This window comes from Eptatretus burgeri, chromosome 5, assembly GCF_056783735.1.
Source record: "Eptatretus burgeri isolate ZD-2024b chromosome 5, Ebu_testis_v1, whole genome shotgun sequence".
NCBI classification, from domain to species: Eukaryota; Metazoa; Chordata; class Myxini; order Myxiniformes; family Myxinidae; genus Eptatretus; species Eptatretus burgeri.
In genome coordinates, this window is record NC_140965.1 from 99974958 (window position 1) to 99991489 (window position 16532).

The 16532-nt window shown below is 44.1% G+C and overlaps 1 protein-coding gene across 1 annotated transcript in view; it reads left to right on the top strand.

Moving 5' to 3' along the window:
* G3BP2 (G3BP stress granule assembly factor 2) overlaps nucleotides 1-16532 on the top strand; it is a 50687-nt gene that overhangs the window by 17807 nt on the left and 16348 nt on the right. Inside the window, exons 5-6 of the mRNA XM_085883156.1 lie at nucleotides 2191-2278; nucleotides 2508-2619. Of these exons, the coding sequence (XP_085739282.1) occupies nucleotides 2191-2278; nucleotides 2508-2619 (200 nt within the window). The remainder of the gene's footprint in view (nucleotides 1-2190; nucleotides 2279-2507; nucleotides 2620-16532) is intronic.

Below are 16532 nucleotides of genomic sequence, written 5' to 3' on the forward strand. Positions count from 1 at the left end.
GAAAAGTGTCAGGACCAAAATGAGACTCTTGTTCCATCTGGCATGAGAAATATGGGAAAGTTTACACTGGCAAGAAACGGCTAGTTCATGTGTTCTCGGTTTTGATTCATGTTCTTAGTTTTGAAGGGGATTAATGAAGAAAATGTTTGCAGATTATTTTATTTATTTATTTATTTATTTACTTACTTGTCATCCATCTGGTACCTCTGTTGCTCTACATGCTTCTTTTGTGCTATTAGCAGTCCCTATGTCATTGATTGAAGTCAAAGTTACCCTCGCTGAAGGAGAGGGTATTACATTTGGGTCTATTTGTCTGTTTCTTTGTTACTTGCAAAAATTGAAGATTTTTCAGTTATATTGGTTAGTTGTTTTGTTAGTCCGTCTGTTTGTCTGTCTGTCTGTCCCTGTCTGAGTGTTTGTCTGTTTATCACCTACAGGTCACAAATTTTAACCGATCTACAAAAAACTTCACCACATGGTAGTTTGTCATAAGGAAGGAGATTGTTTTTGAGGTCAAAAGGTCAACATAGGTCAAAGGTCAACAACTGAAGTGGTATTTCTAAAATCCTCAATTTTCATCCGATTAACTTGAAATTTGAAGAGGATCTATATTTCGGGTCACTGAAGTCAACCACCAACTATTTTTGAGGTCAAATTCGTTTTATGGATTTTGCAAGTACGTCTTCTTTCTTTGCACGACGTCTTCTTTGTTTGTTTGTTTGTTTGTCCATACAGAACTTTAGTGTTTTTCTCCGCAACTGCTTGTTGGATTGAGACAAAAAATTTCTACCACAGGAGCAACTATTCGTGTGGAATGTTGAATTGATAATTATGATGGCATAGGTCACGTGGTGTGGCAGCCATGTTAGCAAAACAAAATAAATTTGGACCTCTGTATCTCTGAAACGACACCAAGGAAAAAATTGAAACTTGGCACATGGCAAGCACTCCTCATGGGGAATAAGTATGATTTTTATGACGTCAGAGGTGCCTTTGTTACGACATCATAATTGCATATGTAGAACGCTACATCTGATCTCTATGAAAAATTTTGAGGGTCATCTACGGATAAAATGCTCCACAGAAATAAAATTGATGATATCATCGGTCACGTGATTCGGCAGCCATATTGTTGTAAAAAAGAAAAATCTTCAAAAATCTTCTCTGAAGTGGCTGAACAGATCGAGGCGAAACTTTACACATACGACTGCCTATCCAAGAGGAATAAAAGGTTCGCACATATGACGTCATGGGTCACATGGTTTAGCAGCCATATTTGATTTATCGTAAAACCCATAAAAAAATCTAATTCTCCAGAACTACCAGACGGATTGAGGGGAAACTTTTCACAAGTGTTCCCCAAGCTATTGGTGTACAGGTTTGTTCAGGAATAATTGATAGGTCACATGGTTTTGCAACCATATTGGATTGAAGAAAAATATTTAATGTTTTTTCTGGAACCGCTTAATCAATCCATGCAAAACTTCACAGTTATGATCTCGTTGTGATGGGGAATACATGTTTTAAATTTCAACTTGATTGGAAGCATGGTCTGGCAGCCAGATTTGTTTAATTCTTTTGATCTGGGTTCTTTTTGATGTCTATTTTATTATTATTATTATTATTTTTCTTTGAAGAAGGCTCACTTGGCTGTGCCTGGATGGATTTGAGGGTAGAGGAGTGGTAGCTGAAATGCGAATCCTATCCAGGTTCCTCCTGACGACTTCATCTCTGCTTTTTGCTTATTTGGGTTCCTTCTGATTACTCCAATGCAGGACATTTCATCTTCCATTTGATTTGAATTAATCCCATTCAAAATTAAATTGAATAATAATTTAGAATGTCATGGGTCAGGGTCAGGTGTCCAATCAAAGCGGGACGTCTTGGTATCTGGTCATCACTGCCAGCAGTGAAAAAGTGGCAGTTCTAATTATGTCTCATTAATTATATAACGACAGTACACAAATGCCACACAAAATACGTCACAAAACCACACAAACACCACACAAAATACGTCACACAAAACCACACAAACACCACACAAAACCACACAAACACCACACAAAACCAGACCTGGCGAGGGTCTGCAATCTTTGATTGCTCTTTTTATTGTTTTGTTTATTTCATAAACTTTTTATTCTGCTCTCGAAGTCATGAAAGTTTTAACTGTCGAGTTGTATCATGTGACAGGGTTCGGTGCCCAACAAGTTCTACGTCCACAATGATATATTCCGGTACCAGGATGAAGTTGTGGACTCTGATGGAGATGTTGCGGAAGGTAAGCAGAGCCTTTGATGGACAAAAACAAAAATATTGAATTGATGCTTAATTTTTAAAAACATTTTTAATATCTTTATCTTTGTTTGTGTTGTCCATTCCTTGAAATGTTGATAAAGCTGGTCTTTATTGAAGTTTGAAGAATGTGGGGTTTTTTTTTCATGCTTGTGATTGGCTGAGAGAGTTGTGTGATGTTGACCACTTTTGTGGTTTGCCATTGTTCAAAACAGAATCTGAGGAAGATGTTGTTGAGGAGGCTGAAGAAGAGGTTGATGAGCCACCACTTGTTGCTGAACCCCTTCTTGAGTCTCCTCCAGCTCCAGTGGATGGGAATGTCCGAAGGTGTGTCGGCTATCCTCCTCTTTGGGTCAGAGTGTGTGTGTGTGTGTGTGTGTGTGTGTGTGTGTGTGTGTGTGTGTGTGTGTGTGTGTGTGTGTGTGTGTGTGTGTGTGTGTGTGTGTGTGTGTGTGTGTGTGTGTGTGTTTTTTCTCTCCGAGTGTGTTCTGAGGCATGCTGCAGTCATTCTTAAAAAAGCCAGTTGGCTGATTGCTAGGCTTTTGCTGACGTTCTGTGGAAATGACTCCTCGGGGTTAATTAATGCTGAGTGTTTTCGTAACCGCCATAACTTAAGAACGGCTGAAGGGATCCAAGTCAAACGTGGGACAAGTATGTATTTTTATGTATCCATAAACTGATTACATTATGGGGTCAAGAGGTCAAAGGGTAGAGGGCCTGTCAGGTAAAAATTCTGTTTATGCGCCTACTTGTAAATCAGTGATGGGATTTTGACCAAGCTTGGTATAAGTATATTGTTACTTTTGTAGAAGGGGTTAGATATAACCGTATAACAGATATAAATGTATAGAGTAGTATGATCCAAGTAGTTAGCCCATGTCTATGTGATTTAAGTCAGGAAATGTAGTTTCAGAATTGTCTGTTTGAATGTACACCACATGGAGGGCAGTGCATGGTTTATATATATATATATATATATATATATATATATATATATATATATATATATATATATATATATATATATATATATATATATATATATATATATATATATATATATATACAGTGGGGAGAACAAGTATTTGATACACTGCCGATTTTGCAGGTTTTCCCACTTACAAAGGACGTAGAGGTCTAATTTTTATAATAGGTACACTTCAACTGTGAAAGATGGAATCGAAAACAAAACCTGAAAATCACATTGTATGATTTTTAAATAATTAATTTGTATTTTATTGCATGGAATTAGTATTTGATACATCAGAAAAACAGAACTTAATATTTGGTACAGAAACCTTTGTTTGCAATTACAGAGATCAGACGTTTCCTATAGTTCTAAACCAGGTTTGCACAGACTGCAGCAGGGATTTTGGCCCACTCCTCCATACAGATCTTCTCCAGATCCTTCAGGTTTCGGGGCTGTCGCTGGGCAACACAGACTTTCAGCTCCCTCCAAAGATTTTCTATTGGGTTCAGGTCTGGAGACTGGCGAGGCCACTCCAGGACCTTGAGATGCTTCTTACGGAGCCACTCCTTAGTTGCCCTGGCTGTGTGTTTCGGGTCGTTGTCATGCTGGAAGACCCAGCCACGCCCCATCTTCAATGCTCTTGTTGAATGAAGGAGGTTGTTGGCCAAGATCTCGCGATACATGGCCCCATCCATCCTCCCCTCAATACGGTGCAGTCGTCCTGTCCCCTTTGCAGAAAAGCATTCCCAAAGAATGATGTTTCCACCTCCATGCTTCACGATTGGGATGGTGTTCTTGGGGTTGTACTCATCCTTCTTCTTCCTCCAAACACGGCGAGTGGAGTTTAAACCAAAAAGCTCTATTTTGGTCTCATCAGACCACAAGACCTTCTCCCATTCCTCCTCTGGACCATCCAGATGGTCATTGGCAAACTTCAGATGGGCCTGGACATGCGCTGGCTTGAGCAGAGGGACCTTGCGTGCGCTGCAGCATTTTAATCCATGACGGCGTAGTGTGTTACTGATGGTTTTCTTTGATACTGTGGTCCCAGCTCTCTTCAGGTCATTGACCAGGTCCTGCCATGTCGTTCTGGGCTGATCCCTCACCTTTCTCATGATCATTGAGGCTCCACGAGGTGAGATCTTGCATGGAGCCCCAGACCAAGGGAGATTGACTGTTGTCTTGAACTTCTTCCATTTTCTAATAATTGCGCCAACAGTTGTTGCCTTCTCACCAAGCTGCTTGCCTATTGTCCTGAAGCCCATCCCAGCCTTGTGCAAGTCTACAATTTTGTCCCTGATGTCCTAAGACAGCTCTCTGGTATTGCCTATTGTGGAGAGGTTGGAGTCTGATTGATTGAGTGTGGACAGCTATCTTTTATGCAGATAACAAGTTCAAACAGGTGCAGTTAATACAGGTAATGAGTGGAGAATGGGAGGGCTTCTTCAAGGCAAAACTAACAGGTCTGTGAGAGCTGGAATTCTTACTGGTTGATGGGTAATCAAATACTTATTTCATGCAATAAAATGCAAATTAATTATTTAAAAATCATACAATGTGATTTTCAGGATTTTTGTTTTAGATTCCGTCTTTCACAGTTGAAGTGTACCGATGATTAAAAAAAAAAAAAAAAAAAAAAAAAAAAAAAAAAAAATTACAGACCTCTACGTGCTTTGTGAGTGGGAAAACCTGCAAAATCGGCAGTGTATCAAATACAGTACTTGTTCTCCCCACTGTATATCCTGCATATATATATATATACATATATATATATATATATATATATATATATATATATATATATATATATATACAGGGTGTCCCAAAAAAAAAGACTTTTCATCTGCAAAGAGGATGGTCATAACATATATTTTAAAAAAAAGATATATGGCTGGATAGAAAGCTGAAAGGTTTTAGTTTATTGTACCAATGTCAAAATTGCCACCAAAATTTTAATTTTGGTGTAGAATCGTCGTTTTCTTTTGGACCACATGTTCGACGTCAGCTCCATGTTGTCCGATCACTACCTGCAAACGCGTTGTCATGCTCTCCATCACTTTGGGAAACGTTTCCTGAGGAATGTTCTTGATTTCTCGGTGGATGTTTTCCTTCAGCTGATCAAGATTCCGAGGCCTACGGTTTCCATAGATCCTGTCCTTGAGATACCCCCACAAGAAGAAGTCTGGAGGAGTAAGGTCAGGGGAATACGGTGGCCACTCAACGTCTTTGTAGAGGGAGATAAAGCGGCCCTCAAAATGTTGGTTGAGAAAATGCCTTATTTCCCTGGCTGTATGGGGCGGTGCCCCATCCTGCTGGAACCACTGGGTTCTCATCTGGATCAGGTTGTTTCTCCTACGGTCTGAGTACGTAGCTCAGGCAGATAGAATTCCTGAATCATTTCGCGATAGTTCCTCTGGTTTACCGTGCAAGTGCGTCCCTGGTCATATTCAAAGAAGTATGGACCAATTATCCCATACCAACCAACCGCCACCCACATGGTGACTTTGAGAACAGATCGAGGCACCAGTTCAGTTGATGCATTACCAGGATTTTCAGTTCCCCAGTACCGAAAGTTTTGCTTGTTTACCTCCCCAGACAAGTGAGCATGGCATTCGTCCGTGATGTGAATTTTTTGAGGAAGTCTGCATCTTCCTCCAACTTTCCTGAGAACCGATTTGCAAAGTCTAGTCGTTTGCGTTTCTGTTGATCAGTAAGCACCGTTTCCGTTTGAATTTTGTATGGAAAGGCATGAATGTCTTGGCAAAAGATCCTCTGAATGGTGCTCTTATGAATGTTTGTCTCGGCAGAAAGTCACCGAATCAATTTTTTTGGACTCTGAATGACGGCCTGTCACCTTTTCCACATTTTCTTCACTACGACCTGTCCTCTTCCGACCACTGTGACCCTTGTGAAGGTCACAGATGGTTCCCACATTGGTAAACTTTGCGATGGTGCACTTTATTGTCCGAAAGTTTGGTGCATGGCGCAAGTGGATACCGAAATGTCTCGAGTAAAGACGTTGCACCTGTATGACACTTTTCATCTGGTGCCAAAATTCAACAATTTTCGTCCGTTGTTGTACGGTCAGTCTTGGCATTTTTCTGTCGCTTGCTTGGTATCAAAATAAACTTCAGGTTCTCTGCAACAAGAAATGAAGCATTAGTGACAAAATTACTCCTGTTTTAGGATCAAACGAAGCATTTTAAAACTTGTATATTTTTTGGGACACCATATTATATATATATATATATATATATATATATATATATATATATATATATATATATATATATATATATATATATATATATATATATTGGTTAGGGTTTAAGGTAAGGAATCGTGCATGTAACCTCTCATATGTCCCACCGGATGAGGCGCAGAGGTGTGGCCGAAGCAAAGAGGATGGGCTTCAGGCTTAAAAAGGGGCGGCACTGTCCATAGAGCGAGTGGAGGAGCCTTGGATCACCTTCCGAGGGTCGGAGTTCGTCTTTCTGGATGGGTGGAGCTTTGGTTGCTCCGATAGGGTGGAGTTTTTGGGGACCTCTTGTGAGAGCCAGGAGAGTTGGAGTCATCTTTGAGGAAAATTGGTTGGGCACAAAGCAGGAGGAGAGGGAGAGGAGAGGTTGTGCCAAAAAGAGAGGCGATCGTGTGGAGGGAAATGGTTGCTCTATCCGTGGTGCCTGCTTCGTCGTCCCAGGTTCTTGCACGTGTGCCTTCATCACTCCGCCCAGGTGTTTCGTCACCTGCCTCATCGCCTGTTCGTCTCTCCAGTCCGTGGACCTGCTCCCTCCTCGTTCACAAGCAGAGCTAAGGCCCACCCAGTTCTCGTTCTCCTTCTGTGAATATATCTTTTGTGTCGCACTTTAGGCTTTATTGTCATTGTGTATAATTATTTATTTATCGATTCCATTTTCCCCCTTTCTTCCCCACGTCAACCCGTAGTCTCCACCATGGCAATCACCTTCCCCTGTTTTGTTTGTGAAATAAATGCTGAGAGACGACTTTTAGTTAAAAGCCTTACAAGACGGGCGTGCAGCCTGGAAAGCAGCGGTTGGGTGAATCACGGCTTTCACATGCAAGCATGGAAAAGGCTGTAAAATGATGATGATGAAGTAAAACCATTGGTTTTAAAAGCGTTGAGAGCCTCGTGTGCCTCTTGCAATTCTCTAGTCCTCAAAACTACTATTGTTTGAACACAGTCCAAGGGAGTAAAAGTCATTTCGGTCTATCTGTCCAGCGTCAGTCTTAATCGGTGTGGACATGACAATATATTTTGATGCAAAGATGAACTGATTAGATTTTGGCATCAAGAGGTCATATTAGGTAAAAATGTGATGCTTCAGAACAACTGAGGGGATTTAAATCAAACTTGGTACAAGTATGTGTAATGATGTAAAATGTGGTCAGAGGCATATCTGTTGACGCCACGATGTCCAAGAGTGCAGTTCTCATTGTTCTTTGATAGCACACACCTTATTTAATGCAGGAGGATAGAATAGACGTCCAACCCGTGTGTGTGTGTGTGTGTGTGTGTGTGTGTGTGTGTGTGTGTGTGTGTGTGTGTGTGTGTGTGTGTGTGTGTGTGTGTGTGTGTGTGTGTGTGTGTGTGTGTGTGTGTGTGTGTGTGTGTGTGTGTTTTCCAAAATTATCATCTCTTTTGACCTTTTATTTGATGTTTTCCCCTTAATCCAGAACTGCACAGTCTACCGGAGTGCTCAGTTCCTCAATACCGACAGCAGGCTTGTGGTAGCAACTCTGAACTTGCAGCTTAAATCCTGGAGAATGGTACCATCCAGCCGAGGCTGGATGTTGGCAAGCTCAAGGATGAGAGGGTAGCTGAGCAGTTTGTGAACAGGCTGAGTTGGGATTTGGGGGGCTTGGCTGTTTTGGGGAATCCTGAAGAGTTGTGGAGTGCCTTCAAGACCACCATCCTTGATGTTGCCGGTGGATGTCTTGGAACTCACCAAAGGGCGAAGAAGAATTTTGTCTCATGGGATACTGGATACCATTGACCAAAGTCATAGTAGTTCAGCGGCTCAGGCAAAATTTTCACCAGAATCGTTCAGTTTTTGCAGAAAGCATTAAACTTTGCACAGGGATACTACTACCCCTGGGGATCTTAAAAAAAAATGGAACCCAAAAATCCACACCCCCTAGTGGCCACCATCTTGATTATAAATATGGCCGCCAAAATATGGCATTTCGTCTATATTTGTTGTATTATACTGCTCTAAACACAGGATATGATGTGTCTATATAATATTTGTTCATTTCTTATTCTTTGTTTCATGCCTTTGTTGTGAGAAAATTGGCATCTCAAGGCATATGGCACAAATTTAGCATTGAAATAAGTGATAACATTGAGATAACATTACGAAATAAATGTTCTTTATTTTCAGGTTGCAATGACATGGTGTGACTGATGGAGAAACAGTTCCAGCTCGTTAAACCAAGTGATGTAGCTGAAGTCCAGAGGCCACCAATAGACTGGACCTTGTGCATTCTTTGTCGGAGGACAACATCCGAATCACTTTCACAGCCCTGGCGAGGACGAGAACGAGGTCATGTCTAAGGGACTGGAACAGGTTTTCAATCATTTGAAACAAACCGAGTGAAATTCAAAGAACCTTGAGTTAACATTGCTTGCTTTCATTAGAGCACTTCGGACATCTGATTTCGAGTTATACACAGAATCCTTGGCTAAATTGGCCCCATGGTTCTTTGCAATGGATAATGTACACTATGCTAGATGGGTTCCTGTGCACGTATGTGACATGACCACTCTTCACCAAAGATGTCCAGATGTTTATGAGCAGTTCATGTGTGGTGCCTTTACTTCAAATAAAACAGGACATTCATTCTCTGCCATAGGACTTGACCAAGCCAATCAACATCTGAATGCACGTGTGAAAGGTGTTGGGGGTGCCATCGGCCTCACCGAAAACCCTGGTGCCCTACGTAGATGGATGGTGGCTGGCCCTCAGTTGTCAGCCATAATAGCTGAATTTGAAGAACAGTTTGATCCCAATGATGGTAACGATGTTGATGACAAGCATCACGAACAAACCCATAGTTCGCAGAAATCCTTTTTTGAAGATGTTTGTGGTCTTGTCTCTACCTTCGAAGAATTAGGAAATCCATTTCTTGATTGTAGTAAGGATTTGCTTACATTACACACCCAGGAATCATGCCGATGACTGTTGTTGAAACTATCCAACAGATTCATGCAACAGCAGAAAAAACAGGACAGTACTTTCATTGAGGACAGGCTCTTAAAAAATGAAACACCAGTCAGTGCAGCAATATCAAGGAACACATTTCCACTATTCAGTCGACCGAATAAGGTGGCCCAATCGAAGGATAAGCAGAAGATCTCTGAACTCAAGAGTGACTGTTCTTTGTTTGCTAGATTGGACATAGGTAGCCAGTGAAGAGAAGGAAATCTAGAGGAATTTTTGAATCACGAGAATCAGAAATTTCCACCATCATTATCTACAGCGGGGAAACTTAGGCAAGGAAAGAAATCTGATCTCGTCGGATGCCTTGAATCTTGCAGAAAATCAGCCTACTTGAATACCCCAACTGCCGAAGTAAGAATACTTGATGGTGCTGCAGTGGTGCACTTTCTGCCAGTTGGAGAATCCAGGACCTTTGGGGAATATGCCAGGGAGGTATTTGTACCATATGTAGTTTCAGAGTTAGAAAGGTCTCTTCGAGTCGATATTGTTTGGGATGTTTATTCGAGAAACACTTTGAAGCTTACAGCAAGAGAAAATGGAGGGACAGGGACTTGTAGACGTGTCTCCAAATGTGAAGCTGCCAGGCAATTGCAAAAACTTCCTTCACAATGATGACAACAAGGATGAACTCTTCCAGTTCCTAAGTGCTGAGTGTGTCAAAGGACACTGGCGACAGGGTTATCATGTCCACTGTTCATGAGTCAGTTGTCAGCTCTAATATGAACCACAACTTGGATGGACTACAGCCTTGCTCACATGAGGAGGCTGACACCAGGATTATACTCCATGTGAAAGATGCCCTGAATTCTGGTTTTAAAGATGTGATGATCAGGACTGTTGACATGGACATTGTTGTTTTGGCTGTGGCTCATTTTCAGAACTTGGAAAACCTTGAAAAACTATGGATAGCGTTTGGAACAGGAAAGGAATTCCGATACATTCCCGTGCATGAGATAGCAACAGCAATTGGCCCTGAAATGGCAAAAAGTTTGCCCTTTTTCATGCTTTCTCAGGATGTGACACGACATCCTCCTTTGCAATAATGGCAAGAAGTCTGCGTGGAATACCTGGCGTGCGTGGCCAGAGATCACTGAGTGTTTGCATTCTTGTCATCACCAGTGTCACAAATTCCACCGGAGACAGAGGAGTCTGAAGTGAAGGCCCGCTGGGCCAGTTACTTTGAGCGGTTGTACCAGGCTGATCCCCCAACTGTCGAGTTGGACGTCAAGGGTGTTACAATCCCTGTTGCTGACCCTCGAATCAACTGTGGTCCACCTACGCTTGTGGAAACACGGGCTGCGGTGAACCAGTTGAAACGGGGCAAAGCTCCAGGGATCTGTGGCATCCATGCCGAACTTCTCAAGGCTGGTGGAAATGCTGCACTCGTGTCGTTGCATGCAGTTTTGTACTCTGCCTGGAACACAGGCATCATCCCAACTGACTGGAAGAGGGGCCTTGTTGTCCCTCTCTGGAAAGGGAAGGGTGATCGCCAAGACTGCAACAACTACCGAGGGGTGACGCTGCTCTCAGTGCCGGGCAAGGTCTTTGCTCGGATAATTCTCGATAGGGTTCGCCACCATCTGCTTGAGCACCAGTGTCCAGAGCAGTCAGGCTTTACACCAAAGAGGTCAACGATTGACCGTATCCTTGCACTTCGTGTCCTCACCGAACGCAGACGAGAGTTTCGGCAGGGGCTGCTTGCAGCCTATGTTGATCTCTGTAAAGCGTTCGATTCAGTGAATCGGGATGTCCTCTGGAGGATTCTTGGTCTTCGTGGGGTGCCACCAAAACTGATCGATCTGATGTCTGAACTCTACTCTGGTACTGAGAGTGCTGTGAAGTGTGGTGGTACCATCTCTGACTTATTTCCAGTTGTTACTGGAGTTCGTCAGGGATGTGTACTTGCCCCCACACTTTTCAGCACTTGTATGGACTGGATTCTAGGGAGGATGTCGGAGAGATCAAGTTGCGGTGCTTCATTTGGGAATGTCAAGATCTCGGACCTTGACTTTGCAGATGATGCAGTCATCTTTGCGGAGACTTTAGACATCCTCTTGGGGGCCCTCGAGGTGCTGAATGAGGAGTCGGAGCCGTTGGGATTACGGGTTTCTTGGGTCAAAACTAAGATCCAGGCTTTCGGTGACATCTTGGATGCTGCTGTCCTGTCTGTGTCTGTTTGTGGTGAGGATGTTGAGGTCGTGGAGAGATTCACTTACCTTGGCAGTGATATTCATGTCTCTGTTGGCTGCGAGTCAGAGGTCAATAGACGTCTGGGTCGGGCCTGGGGAGTCATGGATTCACTGGATCATGGGGTGTGGCGCTGCCGGTACCTGTGCGGGAGGACGAAAGTCCGAGTCTTCAGGTCCTTGGTACTTCCAGTCTTGCTCTATGGGTGCGAGACTTGGACTCTGACCAAGGATCTGAGATGGAGACTTAATTCCTTTGGTACCAGGTCTCTTCGGAGAATCCTTGGCTATCGCTGGTCGGATTTTGTGTCCAACGAGCGGTTGCTGAGAGAGACTCGGATGAGATTTGTTACTTGCATAGTCCGTGAGCGTCAGTTGCGGCTGTATGGACATGTGGCTCGTTTTCCTGACTCTGATCCTGCTCACCAGATTCTCTCAGCGAGGGAGTCTCATGAGTGGAGGAGGCCAGTGGGTCGACCACGTGCCTCATGGTTGCAACAGGTTGACCATCATCTCAAGGAGATGGGGATGGGCCTGGCATCTGCCTGGGGGATGGCCAGACGGAGGCCCCTGGAGTACCGGCGGAAAGTGGACGCAGCGACATGCTGTTCTGGCACATGCTCCCATACCTGACCTGACCTGACCTGACCTGAATATCATGGAAAAACTTTAACGCTTTGTTGTGCTCCTGTACTGTTGTACCAGTGTTGATGTTAATGTGAACACTGCAAGAATGACATTGTTTTCCAGAATGTCAAGGACCCTTGATAACATTCCACCTACAAAGGCAGCCCTCGAGGAGCACACAAGGAGATCAGTAAATTAAGCTGGACATATCTGGGGACAATGCCTTGAACAGCTGCCAACAGTTCCCAGTCCGTCTGACTGGGGCTGGGAGACCGATCAGGACAATTTCAGGCCTAAGTGGACAGTTCTACCTATTGTCGAGAAAGCTTGCCTCGAGCTTATTGCATGCAAGTGTACTAAGTCCTGCAGAGGGAACTGCAAATGTTATAGAACAAATTCCACAATAAAGCCAGTTTGCACTGTCCTGTGCATATGTGGTGGCACTTGTTATGAAGTATTACTGTCTTCACAGGAAAATTAAGGTAACTGCGTCGTTGGTGACCATGAGAAACCAGAAAAACCTATATTGATGGCACGGTTGTGATTTTCTGCCACTCGGGGGCACCTAAAGGGGTTCATTGAATTAATCTCTGGCATCCTTGACCAGGTGTCGAGGTTTGTTCCTAAAATGATCGAGGTATGGTCTGAAATGATTGATACATTCAGGAGTTGTTTGCATTAAACTGAAATATGGAATATTGACCTTTTTCACTTTCATACCCATATTGGAATCAAGTATGACATAATCAGATATGCCTCTTACAACATGGTATTTGATGCATCTGATGCCCTTGAAAAAGATGCCATCTGGTTGATTGACACTGAAAACATTGGAATTGCTGTTTGAATTGTGTTTCTATCATGATTAACAACAGAGATATTCAATATTTTCCGATTTGGTGGCCGCCATCTTGAATTTCAAAATGGACGACATCAGGTTTGCATGGAAATGACTTAAATGAGTTCCTTGATCCTGAAAATGTAGGGTTAGACCTTAAAATACCTTTCGTATCTGGCTTAATTTTGAAGTTATAACAAAAAGTCAAATTAAAATGGCAGCCATATTTAAAGTCAAGATGGTGGCCATGAGAGGGCATGGATTTTTGGGGTCCATTTTTTTTTAAAGATCACTAGGGGTAGTAGTATCCCTGTGCAGTTTCACGCTTTCTGCAAAATCTGAAAGATTCTGGTGCTTAGCCGCTGTACTACAGGGCCAGTATTAATGGCAGAGCTGAGCTGTTCAGGGAGTTGAGGCGTAAAACTGTACATGCGCTGAGGTTGGACAAGGAGGCCGATGTGCAAGGAATCTGTGAGGGGGTCGAGTATCACCTGTGGTCAATGATTCTCGTCTTGCTTACGGGGGAATTTATGCATTGCGTTCCGCCATGCACGTCCCTCGGTGTACTGCACTTAGAGCGGAGGGTGGTGGACTCTTGACAGATGAGTCTGAAGTGAAGACCCGCTGTGCTGGTTACTTTGAGTGGCTGTACCAGGTTGATCCACCAGATGTCGAGTTGGATGTAAGGGGAGTTACAAACCCTATTGCTGCCCTTCCAAATCAACTGTGATCCACCTTCGTTTGTGGAAACACAGACTGTGGTGAACCGGTTGAAATGGGGTAAAGCTCCTGGAATCTGTGGCATCCATGCTGAACTTCTCCAAGCTGGTGGAAATGCTGTACTCTTGTTGTTGCATGCAGTTCTGTTCTCTGCTGGTAACACAGGCATCATCCCAACTGAAGAGGGGCCTCCTCCTCCTCCTCTGGAAAGGGAAGGGTGATCGCCAGGACTAGAACAACTACCGAGGAGTGACGCTGCTCAGTGCCGGGCAAGGTCTTTGCTCGGATAATTCTTGAAAGGGTTGGCCACCATCTGCTGGAGCACCAGCATCCAGAGCAGTCAGGCTTTACACCAAGGAGTTCAATGATTGACCATATCCTTGCCCTTCGGGTCTCACCAAACACAGGCACGAGTTTGGACAGGGGCTGCTTGCAGCCTGTGTTGATCTTTGCAAAGCTTTCAATTCAGTGAGTAGGGATTCCCTTCAGTGGATTCTTGGTCTTCTTGGGGTGCCACCGTAACTGATCAATCTGATGTCTGAACTACACTCTGGTACGGAGTGCTGTGAGATGTGGTGATACCATCTCCGACATATTTCCAGTTCTTGCTGGAGTTTGTCGGGGTGTGTACTGGCCGCCACACTTTTCAGTGCTTGTATGGACTGGATTCTGGGGAGGATGTTGGAGAGCTCAAGCTCTGGTGCATTGTTTGGGAATGCCAAATTATTGACCTTGATTTTGCAGAGGCTCTGGGTATCCTTTTGGGGGCCTTCGAGGTACTGAATGAGGATCCGGAGCCGCTGCGATTATGGCTTTCCTGCATTAAAACTAAGATCCAGGCTTTCAATGACATCTTGTCTGCACCTGTTTGTGGTGAGGATGTTGAGGTCACAGAGAGATTCACTTACCTTGGCAGTGATATGTCTCTGTTGGCTATGAGCCTGAGGTCAATGGACGTCTGGGTCGGGCCTGGGGAGTCATGGATTCAGTGGATCATGGGGTGTGGTGCTGTCGGTACCTGTGCAGGAGGCCAAAAGTTTGAGTCTTCAGGTTCTTGGTGCTTCCAGTCTTGCTCTCTGGATATGAGACTTGAACTCTGACCAGGGATCTGAGATGGAGACAATTCCTTAGGTACCAGGTCTCTTTGGAGAATCCTTGGCTTTCGCTGGTCGGACTTTGTGCCCAATGAGTGGTTGCTGGGAGAGACTCAAATGAGACTTGTCAACTGCATAATCCATGAGCGTCAGCTGTGGCTTGTTTCCTGATGCTGATCCTGCTCACAAGATGCTCTCAGCGAGGGAGCCTCGTGAGTGGAGGAGGCCAATGAGCCAACCACGTGCTTCGTTGCAACAGGTTGATCAGCATCTCGAGGAGATGGGGATGGGCCAGGCATCAGCCTGGGGATGGCCAGACGGAGGCCCCTGGAGTACGGAAAGTGGAAGCAGCGACACAATTCTCCAGAGCATGTTCCCATACCTGACCTGACCTGACCTGAATCTATCATAAATGTTCTTTTGATGCATCCAACCAGCCATCAGGTGCCAAATTTAGGCGGCAAAAGGTTGTTGTCCCTTTGGGACCGTGAGACCTTGGAAAAATCTGGTGAAAGGTTAGGGAAGGGCTGGCCTCACTCCATTCACCAGCTGGGATGGATGCAGACCACGAGTGAGAGGCTAGGGAGGGGCGGGAATTGTCATCGGTGATGGGTGTCCCTATAAAGATACCCCGGAGAGCTGTGGTGGAGAACTTTGAGGCCATGATGCTGGAACGCCGCATAAATATCGGCTTGTGGAGAGGAAGCTGCGCCAGATGCATCCGATGACATGCCCACTCTGCCAAGTCCACTTCTCTCCCTCCCTACATCCCATAACCCCGGCTCGAGGACACTTTGCCGGTGTGAGGACTTGATTAGAATGATCGCCACGAATCACTGCTTTTGCCAACCACCTCTTCCTGTCTCGGAAAATTCCCTCAGTCTTTTGTGGAATGTATGTGGGCCCTTTGAAGTTTGAAGATCGTGTTTTTTACGCTAATTAAGGATCTGCTTTTCGTTTGTTAACTTGTGGACATGTATTGTCTTAGTGGGTGAAGATGGTTCATTCTATCTGCTGTTTGTATTTGTGATTGCTTCCTTCTTTTCCCTTTCTGTGCCATTTCTTTTAAATACACTTGGTCTCAGATGAATTTTGGCTGTGGAGGTTGCTTCATTTGGTGGTTTCTTAAGGATCCCATTAAGGGTTGATTGGTCACAGTCCACACCACCTTAAGATCGCATCACGTGACTCGGATTCGCTCACCCCCAATATTTGATCAGTCACGTGACACCTATTGTCGTAGCACTTTGGTGATTCGGCGGTTCCTTGGGCACGGTATCGGCAGTGGAAAGGGCTTGATCCAGCCCAGGACAGTGGACTCAACTGGGTGCTGCGGTCGCTTTGGTGCAACCAGCGGCTGTAAGAATATCTTTCACCCTTTTTTCCCTATTCCAACAAATGAATCCCAATATAATTAAATTTTTTAATCACATCTCAAAAGAACAATAAGATTGTGTAATCTGTCAAATAGCACAGTTGTTTTGTTGAAACCAATCAATTTTCTGCCACATCTATCTTATTGGCTGTGGTTGATATTATCTGTGGCTGATTTGCTTAGTTTGA